Source organism: Schistocerca serialis, chromosome 3, assembly GCF_023864345.2.
Source record: "Schistocerca serialis cubense isolate TAMUIC-IGC-003099 chromosome 3, iqSchSeri2.2, whole genome shotgun sequence".
Taxonomy (NCBI): Eukaryota; Metazoa; Arthropoda; class Insecta; order Orthoptera; family Acrididae; genus Schistocerca; species Schistocerca serialis.
Window position 1 is genome coordinate 252,847,556 of NC_064640.1, and position 22,548 is coordinate 252,870,103.

Consider the following 22,548-nt stretch of genomic DNA (forward strand, 5'->3'; position numbering starts at 1 on the left):
TAAGTCTGTTAATTCCTGTGGTGCAGCCGTAATCACATCAGAAACCTTTTCATAAGAATCACTTCAATACACATGAAAGCTACTCCAATCCACTGCTTTTTTTATACCTTGTGTACATGATACTACTGCCATCTATGTGTGTGCATATCGCTATCCCATGCCTTTTGTCACTTCAGTGTGTGTGTTTCTGCTTCAGCGATCACTGTACAATACAGTAATGAAATGCCATTTATTTCAGGGTTTGAGATCTTAACTTCAACCCCAGTTGTTAAGTGTATAAAGACTTATCCAAAATGGAAGGCATTGGGTGCCTTACACAGGGGAATTACCTGTAAAAAGTATTGAAAGTTAACAGAATGAAAACTGTTTCCAAAAAGTCGCTGTGATTGTGAAAACAGTAGAAAGAATATGAATGTGAAAAGGGCACAATTACCTAGCTGTATAGATGTTCAGAGAGCGATACGCGTAGTGAAGTAGAACCTTCCCATCAAACTATGCTAATTTAGGATGTAAGATTGCTGAGTAGTTTATCACCAGTCACAGAAGTTAATCAGTTCATTTTTATCAATGTGATTGTCTTATACACAGATTAGATGTAGAGGGTGTTTCAAAAACATCCATCTGATTTCATGAGGATATATCTTGTATATGAATGAAGATAGAAACTTGATGTAGATTTTAACACACACATCGAAACTAAGACTTTACCTTGGTGGCAGTTGTAAATTACTGATTCATGTAGTTGCTGGCAAGGTTTGTCTGTATTTCACTATAAGCTGGTGTGCAAAACAAAATGACAAAAGGAATTTTTGCATGATGTGTCTCACCCAAGTAACATACCTCGATGAAATCTGAACCAAACATAGAAAGACCTGCTACTTTTTATAAATATGTAATGAGATGAACAAAAATAACACTTATATTCAAAGACAATAATTACACTGAAGGCACCATGATTTATGGCGGAACCCTGAACAGTACAAAAGGTAGGACATGGTTCTTAATAGGGTGTGCGATTGCCACAGATGGCAGTTAGTGCTCTGCAACATGCTCTTATGCTGACCACAAATTTGGTAAGGAGTTCTTGCAGTAGGGCATTCTGTCACTCCACCAGCATGGCTGACAGCTGCTGGATGGTATTTGGTGCCTGCAGTACGTCTGCCCAACACATCCCACGTGCTCAGTGGTATTCAAGTCAGGTTGAGGGGAGGGGAGCTAGTCCATTGGCCAAATGTCCTCTCATTCAAAGAGCTGCTCCAGCTATGCAGTTAAATGCAGTCACACTTTGTCATTCATAAAAATGAAGTCGGGGCACACACACCCCTGAAAATACACACATTGGGAAATAGTACAGTGTCCCAGTAACCCTGACCAGGAAGTGTACCATGTTCAAAGATTTAGAGGTCATTACGCCAATGCAACATTATACCTACCACATCATGACACCTGGAGCACCAAAATGATCATGTTAGGCAGTGCTGGACATACTCAAATATGGCAATAGGTGGGAACACACAATGCACCTGAAACATGATTGAAAATTATCATTTTAGTCGTCTGTGTGCTATGGTGTGAGAAGGCAGTGTTACATGGGCATACAGACCTCCAAATCTTTGAACACAGTACACTCATCCATCAATATTATTGTGACAGTTTACTCCTTCCCCATCTATTTCCAGGGATGCATTCATCCCACAGTTCATTTTTATGTATGGCAGTGCACAACTGCATTCAACTGAGTGGATTGAAAAGCTCTTGGAATCGGAGGATTTTCGATAAATGGACTGGCTCGCCTGTTCCCTTGACCTAAAACCTGTCAAGTGTGTGCCATGGGTTGGGGAGACATATTGCACCATGTCCATATGCTCCAATGATCATCCAGTAGTTGTCAGTTGTGTTGGTGGCAGAATGGAACGCTCTAGCACAAGAACTCCTTACCAGCGACCAACTACTCCTGGCCACAACCAGCATTTCAGAGCAAGCATTGCTGTCTTGCAATCGCACACACTATAAAGAACCACGCCCCACCTTTTGTAATACCCAAGGTACCACCGTGAATCACAGTGACTTCAATATAATTACTGTCTTTCACTAAAAGTGTCATTTCCGTTAGTCTCATTGTGTATTTCTCTGTTAACTTCTGTACTATAATGTAACAGTTCTTTCTATGTATGGTCAAAGTTTCATCGAGCTATGTCACTTGGCAGTGACACGTCACATGAAAGTTACTTTCATCCTGAAGTTATGCACACAAAGTGAACATTGTGTGTCATGTATAGATGGTGATAAAATAGCAACCAACAGGTGCAGTTCTGTTAAATTTGTTCGGTGCAGTTTACATTGAGATTGTGGCAATGCACTCCTACAGTTCGAAGCATTAAACAATGATATCTGCAGGCATGGTGGAAGGATTGTCTATATGGCTCCATACAAGCTCTAATTTCCCTTATCTTGCCTTTGTTTTAATGCAAAATGCACTTCAGCTGCAGTATTGTCCCGAAGTCAGCTGCAAATGTTGGTTCTCTAAATATTCTGAATAGTGTTTTGCAAAAAGAATGTAATCTTTCCTCCAGGGATTCCAATTTCTCATGTAGCATCCCCATAATACTCATATGTTTATTGAACATGCCAATAACAAATCTAGCAGCATGTCTCTGAATAGCTTGGATGTCTTCCTTTAATCTGACCTGATGGGGATCCCAAATATTTGAATGTAACTCGATAATGGTTTGCACAGTCTCCTTTATAGATGAGCTACACTTACATAATTCTCGCAATAAACAGAAGTCAACCATTTACCTTACCTACCACTGACCTTATGGGCTCATTCCATTTCGTATTACTTTGCAATGTTAAACCATTATGGGAAGAGAAATCTGCGGGTTACTACCATGTGCTCGGACAAGATGTAGAGTATATTCAACAGGGTTGTGCTTGTTGTCCACAGACACCTACAGTCATGTTCAGCCAAGAATTGGCCATTCCTCATATGTCTGGTGTGTTTCAAACCATACAGAATTAAGTTGCTAAAAGCCCTTTATCATGGAGAGAAGATTATGTAGAATTATGTGAATTCATTCTGGATGTGGATAAGGGAGATGGCAATTATGCTCCATTTAAGTGGTAAAGTGAACCACACCAATTTGAGAATGAGCAAGAGTGAGAATCTTCAAAGCATCATGTGTTTCCCCCCCTTTCACAATATGACGTACAGCCTGTTTCTTTTCACAAAAAAGACACTTGCAGAAATCACGCACCTGGATATGCTGAAGACCTGCCTTTTTCCACAATTGTGAGAACATTCCAAAAATTAGATTTTTCCATTGGATGGACACCACTGCCCTGGCATTTCCATGTAAGAGCATTTTTAAACAATGTATCACCTGAATGATGGGTTGGCCATAAGGGGCGTATGGATCTCAAATCGGTATCAAAGGTTGCCTGATCTCTCTCTCTCTCTCTCTCTCTCTCTCTCTCTCTCTCTCTCTCTCTCTCTCTCTCTCTGTCTCTTGTCTCTGTCTCTGTCTGTGCTGAGGCCTTGGGGAAACTCACCTGCCCCCTACCCACCTGCTGACGTGATTATTTTTCTTACCTGATATAACTGTAGTCAGCCTTATGAATTTTAATGTTGACGATTTGCCGCCCAGAAGGCATAATTTGTTCTGTTACTGTCTTAGCTCATTCATAGTCTTTGTGGGGGTCAGATGTGGTTGAAGTTTTTTGCCACAGATGAGCCATGGGGCAGCCCTGTCTGCTCTACCTGCGTACCTCCCGGTCCATATACCTTTCTCTATCTCCAATTTATTTCTTATCTCTGGCATCAATATTGATTTCAGTGCCTCGATTTTAACATTCCTATATACTGTCACAATTTGATCAAATTTCTAGGTGATATCACTAACTTCAGGCGATGCATCTCTTGACTAAGGGACTGATAACCTCACTTTTCAGTCACTTCAACCAACCATTAATCTTGTTATTTGTTGTACATCTAATGGAGGGCACACTTGACCATTTGTTAAAGGTAAATGAAAACTTTTATCATAAGTTTGTATGTGCAAATGTACAAAAGATGCACCATAGTGAAATCAGGTGGCTCGTGGAAAATAAAAACTCTGTAACGCTCTAATTAATATTTGCTCAAAGTTTCTGTCTTCATTTTTGTAGAAGATATAGTCTTGCAAATTTGGATGAATCTTTTTGGAACACCCTGTATGTCAATAATAGATATGCAAAGGAACTATGTGAAGTGAATGCTTGCAGTTGGAAAAATATAACGAGAAGGTTCCCCGGTTCTCTGGAGAAAGTTATTACATTTACATTGATAATTAAATTGACAGTGCCTAATTTCATTCCATAAAATTTAGGGAAAACTGCCACATGTCCATAAGACACTATTTTGGCCTAGTCAACTGGCCATCTTCAGCTATGAACTTGCAAAAGTATCCAGATATCATTTATTGAAACACCTGCTGGTAGGCAGCACTTGAGTGCCTGTGTTGTTATGTTGCTTAATCAGTGTCTCGCGAAAGGCTCTGCTGCAGAGTGAAAATCTCATTCTGGAAACATCCTCCAGTCTGTGGCTAAGCCATGTGGCAATATCTTTTCTTCCAGGGGTGCTAGTTCTGCAAGGTTTGCAGAAGAGCTTCTGTGAAGTTTGGAAGGTAGGAGACGAGGTACTGGCGGAATTAAAGCTGTGAGGACAGGTTGTGAGTCGTGCTTGGGTAGCTCAGTTGGTAGAGCACTTGCCCGCGAAAGGCAAAGGTCCCGAGTTTGAGTCTCAGTCTGGCACACAGTTTTAATCTGCCAGGAACAATGGGTTTCTTTCTCAGATAGTCATGCGGGATGAATCTTGGGTATCGTACGACACCCCTGAAACAAAACTGTAGTCAATGGAATGGAGGCGTACTTCATCCCCAATGCAGGTTAAGCCTAAGCAAATCTTGATACCTCGAAAAGTCATGTGGACTGTGTTTTGGGACAGAAAAAGCATTTTGCTGATTGATTTCTTACCACGAGGCCTAACAATCAATGCATATGGCTACTGCGAGACCATTAAGAAATTGTGCCGCACAATACAGAAAAAGTGCCGAGGATTACTGTCAAAAGGTGGTGTTGTTTTTCCGCGATAATGCCCGACCTCACACAGCTAATGTGACCAAACAACTCTTATGGGAATTTCACTGGGACACATTTGATCATACTCTATAGAGACTGGACCTCGCTCTTAGTGACTTTCATATCTTCTTTCACCTAAAATCTGTCCTTGTTGGTCAACATTTCAATGATGATGACTAGCTGAAAGAAGAATACACAGGCGGCAACCTTCTATGAAGAAGGCATACAAAAACTTGGGCCACACTATGACAAGTGCCTACAAAATTTTGGAAGCTGTGTAGAATAGTTGTTTAACAGTTGTAGATTTTTTGCACAATAAATATTTTTTCTGTATCTGTACTCGTTTGTTTTATGTAACCAAGTGGAACTTACTGTGTGGACGTACCTGGTATGTCAGAAATGTTAAGATTTCTCCACTTGGTACTCTGTTTTCTAGCATCCACAGCTTCACTTGCTATCTCTAAATGACAAAATGTCAACTCAAATAGCAACAGTGAACTACAAATGAAAAAGACAATAAACAAACCCATAGCAATGGAATACCAACATGCAAAACAATAAGCCTATGAACTTATGCACCAACCTAATATTTCCATGAACAAACTGCTCGTAATAGTAGTGTAAGCAAATAGCAGGAATGTAGGTGTTACATGTTTGATGGCTCAGCTGGGATTGGACACAGACTGAGAGCAAACACATTTTTGGTGACATGAGACTATTTAAAGACTACTGTATGAACAAGTTGTTTGTTTAGAAGTTACAGAATGACTTGAAAAATGGCTAGGAAAATTTTTGTTGTGTGAAAATATTGGGTTACCAAAAATGAGGTAATTTAGGCATTTAGAAAAGTTAATGGAATCACTTCATGTATCCACACTAAAAAAACAGGTCCCAGGTACTACACCATATTAAAAATTATATTACATAATGGCAAATTATTCAAAATTGTGATTATTGGCTTAATTAGTGGTGGGTGTCATCTGATTCAGAAAGAAATAGAACAGCAAAGTTGGTGTCAAAGTTCAGAATCCAACAAGCCAAACACACACACACACACACACACACACACACACACACAAACCTCAGCATTACAGTATCATTAAAATATGTAGGTAATACTGGTCATACTATAATGATTAAATAGGTACAGTTTGCATACCTCACACCTACAAGAGAAGAGTGCTTCTCTGATTTTAACAACTCGCACAGTTCCGTAGGCACTTCAAATATAGAATAAAGGGGGGACACATTATCCAGAGGGGCAGCAACCATTGGTACTTAATAAGTTCATTTACTTTCAGACCTGCAAATAAATGATTAAATGACATGAAAGTCCATGCAGTCACATAGGCCATAACCTGTTGTCTTTTAACTGGTATGCAACTTTGGTGGCAGTTACTAAAATTTCACAGTTGTTTCAAGCAATAGCCCATTGCTAATGAAATGGCAGTGTTGGAGGTAGCTACTCAGCAGAATTCCCTAAGCAGGAATAAACTTGAATGAGTATTCATCCATCCTTAGCTGGCCTAAAATACTACTTCAAGGGATAGCATTTTCAGACAGCATTCCATGCATGGGCAGTTTTTGGAATGCCTTCCCCCTTCTTACACCTCTCTTATCAAGGGTGGGTCAAGAGGAAAGGTGCTTGCTTTGAGGAATGATAGTATTAGTAATCCCGAAGAAAAGCCATGTGAACATATGTCTTGTTGCTAAGTTTCTGAGGAAACTAATGGAAACAATGGAGAACATGACAAATTTAGGTGTTAGTAAATGAAACATTGTGATCTAATGTTTAGTTTGTGTAAATTTCCTCACAAAAGATGTTCAAAAATCCTCAGTCAGGTGCAGTGCAGTTTGCAGATTTTGTAACTGTTGTGTTGTTGGTCTCTCATTCGTACAGTCCTTTACTTTAGCACATGCATGTAAAACAAGAGCAAGAAGTTCCTCCTTTGTGTCCGCTGTGCACTTACAGAATTTGCTCTTATGCCTGTCCCGCAACAAGTAATATGAGTAAGATCAGGTGACCTTGGGGGCCAAGAAATGACTCCACTGCAGCCGATCCAGTGCCCAGGACCTTTACCTGTTAAATACTGTGTCACTGAACGTTACAGAATGTGCACGAATTCTGTCATGCTGAAAGTACACAAGTCATTGTGTTGTCAAAAGGATATTCTCAAAGTATTCTGGTAACATATTTTGAAGGAAATAAAGATACCGTACTCAATCAAGACAGTCATCTAAAACATCTGGACTGACTAGTAAGTCATCAATAGTATCACAGATGTGACACACACATTGAAATTATTGGTAAAGACAGCACAACGCAGCCTAATGTTGCATTGGCTGTACTAGCATGTGAGTGCTGGTGAAGGACAACATAAGACTCTGATCCCTGTGATTTTCGAATGGCTGTATGTTTGATACGGTTAAGAAAAGGACAATTTTTTTCCCCCCCAGAATCGCTAATGTTGTTGTCCTTCAAAGTATGTAACTTTCCTCCTGATACACTGTATATATTGAATTGATGTCCTTTCAGCTCATTTTGAGTAAGAGAATAGTATTTCTTACAGCAGGATGTTATGTTTGATGAGGATCTGGGAACACGAGAATTACTATAGAGAGAACTCCATTGTAGCAAACAAAGTTTCTGTTGATACTAATGTTGGGGCTACGTCTTTTACATTATTTAGACCAGCAGTAATGAGAGAAATAAAATAACCGAAATAGCAAACACACTAAAGAAGCAAAAATAGGAGAAACAATGAAGTATAATGTACAAAAATACACAGATCAGCCAGAACGTTATGACCACCTACCTCATAGCTTGTATGTCCACCTTTGGCACAGGTAACAACAGTGATGCATTGCGGCATGGAAACAATGAGGGCCTGGTAGGACACTGGAGGGAGTTTGCACCACATCTGAGCATGTGCGCGCTCCTGCACACACACATGCACCCATTACCTTATTCCAGTACTTTACAGGGAAAAGGGGAGGCGGCGGTGATGAGCTCTGACACCATGTTCAATCACATCCCAGGTGTGTTCAGTCGGGTTCAGATCTGGTGAATTGGGGGGGGGGGGGGGGATGAGCCAGCACATCAATTGGAACTTGCCACTGTGTTCCTCGGTTCCTCGAACTGCTCCAGCACACTACTGACCTCGTGACATGGCACATTATCTTATTGAAAAATGCTGATGCTGTCACAAAACGCGATCGTCAAGAAGGGATGTATGTGATCTGCAACCAGTGTATGATACTTTCTGGCCATCATCGTTACTTGTGCGAGTTCCACTGGACTCGTGGATGCCCACGTGAATGTTCTCCAGAGCATAATGGAGCCGCCGCCAGCTTGTATCCATCCTGCAGTACAGGTGTTGAGCAGCAATTCCCCTGGAAGGTGACATATTTGTGCCCTCCCATCAGCATGATGGAGGTATTGGGATTCGTCAGTGGTAACTGACCCTTAACATAGACAAATGTAATGTATTGCGAATACATAGAAAGAAGGATCCTTTATTTTATGATTATATGATAGCAGAACAAACACTGGTAGCAGTTAATTCTGTAAAATATCTGAGAGTATGCGTGCGGAACGATTTGAAGTGGAATGATCATATAAAATTAATTGTTGGTAAGGCGGGTACCATGTTGAGATTCATTGGGAGAGTTCTTAGAAAATGTAGTCCGTCAACAAAGGAGGTGGCTTACAAAACACTTGTTCGACCTATACTTGAGTATTGCTCATCAGTGTGGGATCCGTACCTGATCGGGTTGACGGAGGAGATAGAGAAGATCCAAAGAAGAGCGGCGCGTTTCGTCACAGGGTTATTTGGTAACCGTGATAGTGGTACGGAGATGTTTAGCAAACTCAAGTGGCAGACTCTGCAAGAGAGGCGCTCTGCATCGCGGTGTAGCTTGCTCGCCAGGTTTCGAGAGGGTGCGTTTCTGGATGAGGTATCGAATATATTGCTTCCCCCTACTTATACCTCCCGAGGAGATCACGAATATAAAATTAGAGAGATTCGAGTGCGCATGGAGGCTTTCAGACAGTCGTTCTTCCCACGAACAATACGCGACTGGAACAGAAAAGGGAGGTAATGACAGTGGCACGTAAAGTGCCCTCCGCCACACACCGTTGGGTGGCTTGTGGAGTATAAATGTAGATGTAGATGTAGATGCAACACTCCACCACTGCACCAACATCTAGTGCCAATGGTCACATGCTCATTTCAGTTGTAGTTGCCAGTGTCATGGTGTTAATATTGGCACATTCTTCGGTTGTCAGCTGTGGAGGCCCATTGTCGGGAGTGCTCAGTGCACTGTGTGCTTGCAAACTTGTACTCTGCCCAGCATTAAAGTCTGATGTTAGTTCTGCAACAGTTTACTGCCTGTCCTGTTTAACCAGACTGCCTAGCCTACAATGTTGGACATGTGTAGCAAGGGATGGCTACCCAACACCATGACATCTACACACGATTTCACCTTGGTTTCACGATGGGTTGAAGAGAGAGACCACACCACAGCACTCGTCAAACACTTGAAAAGTTGTGAAGTTCCCAAAATGCATCTGCTGAGCCTCTGGGCCATCATAGTCTGCCCTCAGGAATGCGGATTGCGAGGCTCCCGCATTCTACACACGGACAACAGGCTCACTGATACTACATGCACCATGCATGTGTCTGATTAGCAGTCGTTCCTTGCTAGGTGATGCTGCTATCGCTTCGACAGGTTTATATTGATAGGTCAATGGTCATAATAGTTCTGGTTGATCAATGTATTAGGGTGAAAAAACCAACACCCCCCTCATCTTATTGTAGGTAAATCAGGAAGAGGAAAACTCGTTGATTTCTTTCCTTTATGGACACCATTAAATTGCACAAATAAAATGCTACAGTGTGGAGAAAGGGTTTGTTCTCATGTACGAGAAATAACCACAAATTCATTGCTAGACATCAGTGATGTTTAGTGATTTCAGTAATAATTTTGTGAAGGAGCCAGTTGAGAATAAAAGATGGCTGATAGGGAAGTATAGTGGCACTTAGCTCTTGTTAAAAAACAAAAAAGAAAACCACTCTTTGTGTAGAGAATGTGAAAAGCAAGTGATGAAAGATGTTTTGTGTGTCAAGTGCAACTACTGGTTGTACAAAAAGTGCACAAAAGTAAACCTAAAATACATCAGTGATGATTTTCTGTGGATATACCATGGCTGTTAATGAGAAAACAACCACTCTTTTAAGTATAGTGAACTCAAAAAGAAACCCAAAAATTATTAAGTCACTACAAAAACAGGCATTAAAAACTGAAATATTGACTATAAAGAAAGAAAATGATATGAAGTATGAGAAAATCAGTCGTGTGTGTGTGTGTGTGTGTGTGTGTGTGTGTGTGTGTGTGTGTGTGTGTGTGTGTGTTTGCGTGTGTAGAAATCCATGAAATGGAAAAAACAAGAAGACTGCAAAAATACATATGCATGTATGAAATTTAAAAACAATACATCCAGTGTTTCTTATAATCTCAAGATAAACTCATTGAGCCAAAAATCTGTATTTAAATATACAGTGAATGGAATGTAGGACATACAGTAAAAGAACAGACAAAACCACTGCTATGCAAGGGAACAAAAGTAAGTTCAGTAACTGGCAATTTGCTGCTGAAAAACATCACTGTCCTCAACTGCAAGTCAACATGCAACCAGGAATTAGAAGGCAACAGCTCAACAAACATTTTCAAAATGTTAAATACAAAACAAATGACTACAGAACTGGAGAGTGAAACAAAAAATTACTACAGAGGTGTATTTATACATGTTGGAGTCCGCAGCTCACAGTCTACATCTACGTGATTACTCTGCTGTGCACAATAAAGTGGCCGGCAGAGGGTTCAATGAACCACTTTCAAGCTGTCTCTGTACCATTCCACTCTCGAACGGCACGCGGGAAAAACGAGCGCTTAAATTTTTCCGTGCGAGCCCTGATTTCTCTTATTTTATTGTGATGATCATTTCTCCCTATGTAGGTGGGTGCCAACACAATGTTTTCACAATCGGAGGAGAAAACTGGTGATTGAAATTTCATGAGAAGATCCCGTCGCAACGAAAAATGCCTTTGTTTTAATGATTGCCACTCCAATTCACGTATTATGTCTGTGACATTATCTCCCCTCTTTCGCGATAATACAAAACGAGGTGCCCTTCTTTGTAGCTAACGTTGCTGTCTCTGGATCACGGGGTCCCAGGTTAGATTCCTGGCCAGGTTGGGGATTTTCTCTGCTTGGGGACTGGGTGTTTGTGTTATCATCATCATTCAGGAGAATGGCTAAATTGGACTGTGCAAATATTGGGACTTTGTACGGGTGCTGATGACCGCACAGCTGAGCACCCCACAAAATAATAATAATAATAATAATAATAATAATAATAATAATAATATACATGTTGGAACAAATTCATTAAGAATAAGCAATGAAGAAAAAAATCCTTAATGAAACAAGAAACATGATTAGTTTGGCAGGAAGTGTCTGTGCAGGATTTTGGCTGATACTTAGTGGAATCCTAAAAAAGAGGTCAGTGAGTGACAAATATATCTCCAAAATAAAGTGTGCCATCAAAGAACAGTGTGATCATCTTGGGGCAGTTTCCAGATGCCATGCATTTAAATAGTGGTGTCAGTAACGCTCAGCAGAATGTTTAGATGTCTGCAAAATCATTAAAAAGCAAGGGAAACTAATACAGCCTGATAGGGGTGAAAAATCAGATGCTCCAGTTGAAAAAGCAAAATATATGTGCCACATAAAAAAGTAGGGACGACATAATGTGCCTTCAGAATACATCACATATGTAAGTCAACAAAAGCAAAATTACATAAAAGTAAAACATCAGAATATGCAATACATTGGTAACAGGAAACTAGAAGCAGAAGTATTCCTAAGTGAAATACAAACATATGCATTGGTGAACATGAGCTAACCGAGTCAGATAGTAAAGCTGACAGTAAAGGACCATATCTTACCCAGTTACTTCTGTAGATCTAAACATAAAGGTGGTGAAGTTTCTGTATATATTAAAACAGGAAACCCCATAAAGACTGTAAACAGTGAAGGTATCAGAGCCCATAGCTATAAAAAGACTTAGAAATTACGGGTGTAGTGGCAGAGGACTTGTGTGTTTTGTGTGTACAGATCAGTAGGTGACAAGATTGGTGTCTTTCTGAGAAAGATTGCGAACTTACTAAGACTAAGTATGAAGGAAAAAATAGTTATATGTGAAGATTACAATACTGACATAGGAAAAGAATAAAAAACAAGACACAGTTTTCAAGAATTGTTAATAAAGTATAACACGAAGGCAACAGTGTCTGCACCAGCGAGAGGGACTTATCAAATTCAGACAATTTGTGACAACTTCATTAATAATACTAGTAGGTGTAACTATGGATCGCATGTTATTCAGACATACATATCTGACCGTCATGGGCAGTTAATCTGCTTGTGCAGAAGTAAATGAATAAAAATGAACAACCAAAGAAATCAGGATAATCAGTGAGCAGAACATTAACATCCTTAAAACAGCATTAAATAAGGAAACATGGAATGAAATCCTACAGGTGTGGAATGGAAATCAAAAGTATGGTTCATTTATTACAATGTAACGTTCCACAATGTAGAGAGACAAGAAAAGCTACAGGATCAAACACAGTGGATTACCAGTGAAATAAGCGAAGGTTCTGAGACAGGTGGGTGAAGCTGAAAACTATGAAGTATTACAAAAGAAGTGCACAAAAATAAGAAGACGTGAAAGTAAGAGCACTTAACACCAACCTACCGAACATGAAAAGCAAGATAAAGGCAGCTTGGAATGAAATTAATGCAGAAAGGAAGGTAAAAGATGGATCAAAGAAAGAAACAGAAATTAAATGAGAATAAACAGTGATTAAAGATGGCAGAGAAATAGCTGGCATACTCAGTGATAACTATATACATGTGGTAGAGAACATGAAATTGGGAAGGAAGTCCAAAAAAAGGTTACTAAGGCATCAAAAAAATCGATCAGAACCATATTCTTGAAACCAGTCACAGAAGATTAACTGAGGGAAATTGTACAGAAAGTGAAGCCCAATAAATCAGCTGGTGTTGATGAAAAATCAAATTACATAATAAAGGTAGTGATCAAATACTTGTTCCATTGCTGGGCAAAATGAAGAGCTCTTTCAGAGACGGAATGTTTCCAGGAAAACTGAAGATAAGCAGGTGTGTGTGTGTGTGTGTGTGTGTGTGTGTGTGATATGCAGATGACGTGACAGATGTGAAACTGTTAGATATTTGCAGAAATGTATGCTCTTCTATCACAGCTCTTGGGAAATGGCATGAATCTAAACTGAGGAGAGATTATGTATGCAGTGACCAGAAACGGAGAACCCTATGTGCATGAGTTCAGAGGTGGATGAAACCAGGGCGGAAGAAACAAAATCCATTAGATTCTGAGGCATTACTGTCAGTAATGAGCTGAGGTGGAAAAAACGCATTTTCTCAGTAAGAAACTCGGCATCATTCATAATGAAGCACCTATCACAGTATGCAGACTAACAGCTTCTGTGGACACTATTTCATGGACTCTGAACCACACCTGCAGTAGGGAGCAATAGTGTGGGGAAACTCAAACATTCAGGAAACAGTGTGTTCACATTACAAAAAATTCAATTAGGATCATTTTAAGAAGAGACTTCTGAAGCATGCAGAAAGTACTTCAAAAATCTGTGCATCTTAACTTTTACACATTTTTTCATATATAAAATGATAATATACATCACAAAAGATAGTGCTTAGGGATTACAAACACTAGTGTACACACCCACTACAGTGAAGAAGGAAGGCATGCAAAACACACCCCACTGTCTGAAATTGCCTGAAAAAACACTTCATTGCTCAGGTACCAAATTACTAAGAAGCTTTCCTAAAAACCTGCATGACAGTGTACATCACACCAACTTTTGGAAGAAACTTGGACTATCTGGTGGGAAAAGTATTTTACACTGTTGAATAGTACTTGTCACGTTCAGTTTTATGTATTGTAATTTATAATCAGTGATGTTATCATGTAATCAGAATGGTTAAGAAATACTTGATTGTGAGTGTTTCCTGTTTTTGACGTTCTACACTGAAGAGCCAAAGGAGCTGGTACACCTGCCTAATACAATGTAGGGCTCCCATGAGCACTTTGGAGTGCCACAACAGGACGTGGCATGGACTCGATTAGTGTCTGAAGTAGTGTTGGAGGGACCTGACACCATGAACCCTGCAGGGATGTCGATAAATCCATAAGAGTATAAGGGAGTGGAGGTCTCTTCTAAACAGCATGTTGCAAGGCAACCCAGATATGCTCAATAATGCTCTTGTCTGGGGAATCCGGTGGCCAGCAGAAGTGTTTAAACCCTGAGGAATGTTCCTGGAGCCACTCTGTAGTAATTCTGGTTGTGTGGGGTATCGCATTGTCCTGCTGAAATTGCCCAAGTCTGTATGAATTCACAATGGACATGAATGGATGCAGATGATCAGACGGGATGCTTACATTCGTGTCTCCTGTCAGTCGTATCTAGACGTATCAGGGGTCCTATGTCACTCCACTCTGCATACGCCCCTCACCATTACAGAGCCTCCACCAGTTTGAATACTCCCCTGCTGACATGCATGATCCATGGATTAATGAGGTTGTCCCCATACCTGTACACGTACACCCATTCGATACAATTTGAAACGAGACTCATTCAACCAGGCAACATGTTTCCAGTCATGAAGAGTACAATGTTGGTGTTACCGGGCCCAGGCGAGGCGTAAAGCTTTGTCTCATGCAGTCATCAAGGGTACATGGTTGGGCCTTCGGCTCCAAAAGCCCACATCAATAATGTTTCATTGAATGGTTCACATGCTGTCACTTGCTGATGGACCAGCATTGAAATATGCAGCAATTTGCGAAAGCGTTGCACTTCTGTCACGTTGAAAGATTCTCTTCAGTCCTCGTTGGCCCCGTTCTTGCAGAATCTTTTTCTGGTTGCAGCGATGTTGGCGACACGATGTTTTACCAGATTCCTAATATTCACGGTACACTCGTGAAATAGTCGTATGGGAAAATCCGCTCTTCATTGCTACCTCAGCGATGCTGTGTCCCATTGCTTGTGCACCGACTATAACACCATGTTCAGACTCACTTAAATCGTGATAACCTGCCATTGTAGCAGCAGTAACTGACCTAATGACTGCGCCACACACTTGGTGTCTTATATAGGCGTTGCTGACCACAGCACCATATTCTGTCTGTTTACGTGTATCTGTATTTGAATACACATGCCTATACCAGTTTCTTTGGTGCTTCAGCGTATATTACATATACATTCGCTGTACACTGTGTAATCCCACAGGATCAATTAAAATGCAGTTCATTTCAATGATTGAAATATTGCACAGTTTGACATGGGGTGTCATGTCAGAATTGCAGAATATAATGGGACATAGTGTGTGCTTTTTTAATTGTTTTTAATGGTGACTTTACTGGTAAAGTTAATTTTAACTGAAACTATTATCCAAAAGGTAAACAGAATAAGGATAGAGAGGGAATGCAAAGGGAGAAGATCAGAAAGAACTATACAACTGCCATGATTTGCCCATAAATGGGCATTGTGCTGTCATGTTACAAAAGGCATTCTCTCTGCTTCCACTAAGAATGTGATTCAGAGATAACCTCACGTAGTTCATAAGGCACCTCATATTTCGGTCTCGTGCACTTTGTTAATGGTGTAGTTTTCTGGTAAAATTGGCAGCATTACACTGCAGTAGTCATTTGCAGCCCTGTTCCACTAGATGAAGTACTTGAAATCTTACAACAGATCAGATGCAGGCCGCGACCAGCGTCTGGTGAAGGCTTTGGCAACAATTTGAAGCACAGCAAACGTTTGCAGCAGGCCACAATAAAGTTGACCAAGAGACCACTCCACAACAGGAGCAATTTCTGACATTGACTGTACGATGAAAGCCATAGATGTCTGCAAGATAATTGTTTGCAGAGATTATAGTTGCCTCAGGAGTTGCCGTTTCCCAATGAAGTATACATTAAATCAGAGCAACTGGTCTATGTGCCAGTTGTCCAGCTGAATGTGTTCAACTAAGGGCAGTGCAGAGGTATGCCAAGTTATTGTCGACAGAGTACTTTCTGGACCATGAACTATTAGGGTGTGTGCTCTTCACAGATGAACTGTGCTTCAGTTTGCTGAATGATAATCTTGAAGAAGTCATCTGTAGGTTATGTACTCTCCTTTAATATTTTTAAGATTGTAGAGGTTAAAAGTTTGTATACTGGATGAGAATATGAAGTTTAGTGTACTCGTTAGTTGTTAGACGAATATAAGTAATGGTTGGAAATAATGTATTGCCATTACATGTATACATTTTGAGAAATCCAACTGCTCCATGATTCATTATTATTGATTATAATGTCCCTCTGCATCAAAGTGCTATTTTGGATGAATTTGTACTGATTGAGATATGTGCTGTTGGACTGACCAATGAGGTCTTCATTTTTGAATCCTATAGAACATGATTTGTATACATTGTAAGATGAATTTGTGGTGGCCAGTTGGCACCAAAGACTGTCCTGGAGCTCTTGCAGCTCTTAGGAATGGGAATAACTGACAAGAGCTCTTGAATCAACTTGTAGAGGAGATACCACATCACTGCCAAGTGTGTGTTGGTGCTAGGCAACCCTGTCACCTATTAACTGTTGTGAATGACACTTCTCATCTTTCTTGCTTTCTTAAATTTGTGTTTTCAGATTCAGAAACATAATTTCATGTGTTGGACACTGTTATATGCCAAATGTGGTGTTAGTAGCTGTATATAATTTTTTAACCCTTTGGAAACCATGTCGAGGAAATATGCTCTCATTTGTAGACTGTGATTATCTTTTGGATTCTATTGCATATGAGCATACACTATCTGATCAAAAGTATCCAGACACCTGGTTAAAAATGACTTCCTCCGTCAATAATGCTGGAATTCAATATGGTGTTCACCCACCCTTAGCCTTGATGACAGTTTCTACTCTCTCAGGCATACGTTCAATCAGGTGCTGAAAGGTTTCTTGGGTAATGGCAGTTCATTCTTCATGGAGTGCTGTACTGAGGAGAGGTATCGATTACAGTCGGTGAGGCCTGGCACGAAGTCGGTGTTCCAAAACATCCTAAAGATGCTCTATGGGATTCAGGTCAAGACTCTGTGCAGGCCAGTCCATTAAAGGGATGTTATTGTCATGTAACCACTCCGCCACAGGCCGTGCATTATGAACAGGTGCTCAATCGTGTTGAAAGATGCAATCGCTATCACTGAATTGCTCTTCAACAGTTGAAAGCAAGAAGGTTCTTAAAACATCAATGTAGGCCTGTGCTGTGATAGTGTCACACAAACCAACAAGGGGTGCCAGCCTCCTCCGTGAAAAACACGACCACACCATAACACCACTGCCTCCAAATTTTACTGTAGGCACTACACATGCTGGCAGATGACGTTCACCAGGCATTTGCCATACCCACACCCTGCCATCAGATTGCCACATTGTGTACCGTGATTTGTCACTCCACCCAAATTTTTGCACTGTTCAATCATCCAATGTTTATGCTCTTTACACCAAGGGAGCCGTCGTTTGGCATTTACCGGCGTAATGTATGGCTTATGAGCAACCGCTCGACCATGAAATAAGTTTTCTCACTTCCCGCCTAACTGTCATAGTACTTGCAGTGGATCCTGATGCAGTTTGGAACTCCTGTGTGATGGTCTGGATAGACATCTGCCTATTACATATTATGACGCTCTTCAACAGTCGGTGGTCTGCGCCAGTCAGCAGACAAGGTCGGCCTGTATGCTTTTGTGCTGTAAGTGTCCCTTCACATTTCCACTTCACTATCACATTGGAAACAGTGGACCTAGAGATGTTTAGGAGCGTTTAAATCTCAAGTGCAAATATGACACAAGTGACACCTGATCACGTTCGAAGTCTGTGAGTTCCACGGAGTGCCTCATTTTGCTCTCACAATGTCCAGTGACTACTGAGGTCACTGATATGGAGTACCTGGCAGTAGGTGGCAGTACAATGCACCTAATATGAAAAACGTATGTGTTTGGTGGTGTAACGATACTTTTCCTCACATCAAGTTTAATTACTAGTTATAGACAACATGGGTACTCGGCCTGTTGCTAACAAAAATGAATAAAATAATTTAGGACTTCACAATAAGCAACTTCAGGATGAATCTACAGAATAACAGTACTGATGTTTCTGCGTGAAAATTGGGAAATGTGCCACAAATACAATAGATTTGGATAATATGGTAGGAGAAGTACAGATACAATATTTCTCTCATGTTGTAAGACATACATGTAGGAAAAATTATCAAAAATCAGAAATTTTTCATGATATGTCCAAAATTAATAATTCCAAGAATCAAATTAAAACACAATAGAGTATTGCGAAAAAGGATACTGGGAAGTTTGTCTAAAGAAAACAGATAAGTGATACATTACATCATGCATAAATCAAACATTTGTAACAGTCACTGTCTTAATGTAATATGGAAAATTACTGCAGCAAGCATATAAGAAGAAGAATGACAATGTATGCAAGAAGTACTTGTAACTTATTCACCTGTAAATTTTATGCAGAGAAATCAACAGGGTAGGGGATCGGCCCATCACACACAGTGTCTCGAAGAAAAAAGAACTCTCGGCAATGGCGGCTGAGCATATTCCAGGCGCAGACCAATCCCACGCTAAAGTGAACCCATCTGTTTGTTTCTGCCAGTCAGTCTGCATCAGCAATGCTACAGCCTGTAAAACTGCCTGCATTACCTCCACTGCACAAGCTTTGACAGTGAACTCCTGTTTGTGGCACATGCACAAACTTTGAATGAAATGATAGGCCTGGGAGGAGGTTGATCAGCCAGAAAATAAGTACCCAATGTGTCTTGTAAAAACAGACTATATTGTTGAGGCCCTGGTCCCTCCAGTTTAGCTGGTATACGTAAGTATCATATTCAAATCAACGATGGATGTGCATCACACCAGAATTCAAGGAGCCTCTATGGAAGCCAGTAATTCAGAGTTATCATCTCCCAAATGTAGTCTTTGCAAACTAGTGACTCTAGTGGGAGATAAATGAACAGGTGAGAATTATCACACGCATTTTGGGACTCCTGTACAAAATATCCTGTTACAAAGGACTTTATAGGCAAAATACCTGTGTATTTCAGATATGGCTTGACACTGTGCCTTACACAATTCTCTACTAATATTAAATTTTCCGACCCATTCGTGACCAGACCACCCTCTGCAGTTATCCACCCCAACATTGAGAATATGCGCAGCAAGATAGTGAAAACAGCCCTGTTCTTATAAGGACCAGTGTGAGACACTAGATAGTAGCACGATATAAGGATGTAAGGATTGTTGTAGGAAAGGCAGATAGTTACCTTCGATTTATTGGGAAAGTTTTCAGAAAGTGTGGTCTATCTGTAGAGGAGACTGCATATAGAACATCAGTGGAACCCATTCTTGAGTACTGATAGTGTTCAAAATCCTCACCAGACCAGATTAAAGGAGGACATCAAAGCAATTAAGAGATTAGATTATTTCAGAAATGAGCTTGTATAGGGAAACAGCATGTCCCTGCCATGTCTCACTGCATAAGGGTTTAATCTGTTTAGTGATTGTTTCATAATATAATGTTAAGTATAAAAGTGTCTTTTACTAGTCTTTACATAAACTGATACTGACTGATATTTTCTTCAGTTTCTCTTTTGCTCTTCATATATTACTGTATTAAGTGTACGTAGTTGCAAGAGAATCTACGCAGTGTGTCTCTATCTTTATTTGTTTAGTATAAAGATTTCACATCATATAATTTACTGAAGGTACTGCTGCCAAGAAAAAGTGATATTATTAATATGGACATATACATAACACTTGCAACTATTATTATTTGCCTGTCTGCTTAAAGTAAAGATTAGTTCTTAGGATTGTTAAAACCATGATCTTTATCAGCAGAAATGGGATTAAGTCGGCATGTTGCAAGGCTATACTTGGCAACTGCATTACTTGAGGGATTGTTATTTCCATACTTACATCTGTTTCACAGGGAATTTTGTAATTCTCTCTCTTACTGTAGGGTTACTAGAAAAGACTGTGGGGAAAAAGATACTTGCTGTTTACAGAAAGACCAGCAAAATTAAGGAAGTTCATCTTGTATCTAATAGTGATCAAATTTGGAATCTTAGGAATGAATTTGGAAAAAACCTAACAGAAAATTTTTTTTATATCTGTGAAAACATAGGTGACTGAAACATTATCTTATGTTTTGTAGAACACTTCTGAGTGATTTTATGTTATTTCTGACATTGGATATCCTGGTTTTCAGGTCCATAACCAAATCGTATTACAGAAATTCTGTCGGTGCTCTGCTTGTATACGACATCTGTAACAGAGCAAGTTTTGAACATATTCCTCTATGGATGATGGAAGCCCGTAGGCATATAGAACCTCATCGCCCTGTATTTGCCCTGGTTGGCTGCAAGCTGGATTTAGTGTTGACTGGTGGAAGACGTGAGGTATCGCGTGAAGAAGCACATGCCTTTGCTGAGCAGCACGGCTTACATCATGTTGAAACTTCTGCGCGAACTGGTGTAAATGTAGAAGAGGCATTTCATGCAGTAACCCAGGAAGTTTATAACAGGATACAAACTGGTGAATACAAAGTGGAGGATGGTTGGGATGGTATTAAAACAGGATTTCAGCGCCCAAGTGGGTATGACTTCAATTTAGTTGAAGCAGAACCTGCCAAATCAACTTGTTGCTGAGATGATGTACTGATATAAACTATTGTACATATTCTGTGTGAACTGTTATGGAATGTTGTTTCTCTGTGCATTTTTGAATCCTGACATAGTATGTTGTATACTTGCAGTATTTCATAATTTACGACTTACCTTTGTACAGGCAGAACTGTGATGACTACCAGTATACTTCTCAGAAAAAAATACTCATAAGGAAAGGCCTATATTACATATTTGGTACATATGGTAATGATTATGTGCCAAGAAGTTTAAGCAGTAAACCATGTTCGACCTTTATTGAGGTATCGTGTATTTATCGAACTTCAATCAGAAACAATGGCAATGGGCAGTGTCCTAACATCTTTTAGACCATTGTGATATTGGTAAAACTGGAACTGACAGAAAAAATTGGTGCTTTCGAAATAAGTTTTACTATAAGGAGTGTGTGTCATAGGCTGATAGTAATATTCACATTACGTGTTTTTCAGAGAGAACACACAACTTGTCCGTTAAGTTGTTGATGAAAAGCACACGCTGAAATTACATGAAAAATTTGTAATACTATGACTAAATTGCTTCCTATCATCCTGAAAGTAATTTGATAGGCAACAGGCAAGTGTAGCAACATTAATGGAAAACACAGCCTTGTGGACTTAAAGGCTACTCTACTATTGATTGTCTTGTGCTGTCATTTTCTATTTTGGTACTGCTTTTCCCACTGGTTAATATACCAAAATTTTTCCTTTAGTAAATATGTGTCAGTGTAGAGAAATTGTAACCCATTCTGTTCCTTTGCGTAACATTACTGCTGTGGAAGAATTTCCACATTAACAGTCTTCGTTTTGTGCACAGTTGTTTCCTTCCTTAGGTCAAGAACAAAAGTTTGTCATTGATTGAAGACAATTAAAGTAATTATGATTAAATTTTTGTGTGTAGAATTTAATGTATAAATATGAGAGATGTTTGAGAATTTTCCAGCAATGGCAAAGAAGAATTGGAAGATTTCTCAGAACTATCAGCTTCTGGCGCCTTAATTCAGCTAGACATAGCACGTTGCAAGTTATTTGTTTGAGCTTTAGTTCCAAACATTTTATAGAATTTGAGAATATGAAAATGATGTGCATTGTGAAATATATCAATATGATACGGAACAAAGAAATGGATTACATACTAAATGCAATGGTTATTTGAAGTATGAGTTGAATCTTGACTATTACAGACTTCTCTCATTTCATATGTGGTATCTTAGTTAACATAGCATTCTGTGTAAAACTGATGCATCATAAATAAGCAATAAATTGTGTTTATTTATGTGTTTATTTTTTCTCTAATTATTTTGATTATATTCTATCGACACTTAAATGTCTCAGAACTGGTAAGTAAAAGTTAATATAACATCATTCTGCTTCTTTCCCCAATACCTACTGCTTTTTCATATGTGAGATCTGTAGTTGAACTAAAAGTAATATTCTGCTGAAGCACGTAGTGTCTGTGCAGTGATGTAAATGTACATTATTAAATTAATATACATATGTATCACTACTACCATTCACTTTTGAGACTG

General features: G+C 39.7%; 1 protein-coding gene across 1 annotated transcript in view; it reads left to right on the forward strand.

The window, feature by feature from the left end:
* Nucleotides 1-22,295, forward strand: part of LOC126471579 (ras-related protein Rab-39B) — a 33,379-nt gene extending 11,084 nt beyond the window's left edge. Inside the window, exon 3 of the mRNA XM_050099809.1 lies at nt 20,570-22,295. Coding sequence (XP_049955766.1) covers nt 20,570-21,008 — 439 coding nt within the window. The 3' untranslated portion in view covers nt 21,009-22,295. The remainder of the gene's footprint in view (nt 1-20,569) is intronic.
* The last annotated feature ends 253 nt before the right edge of the window (nt 22,296-22,548 follow it).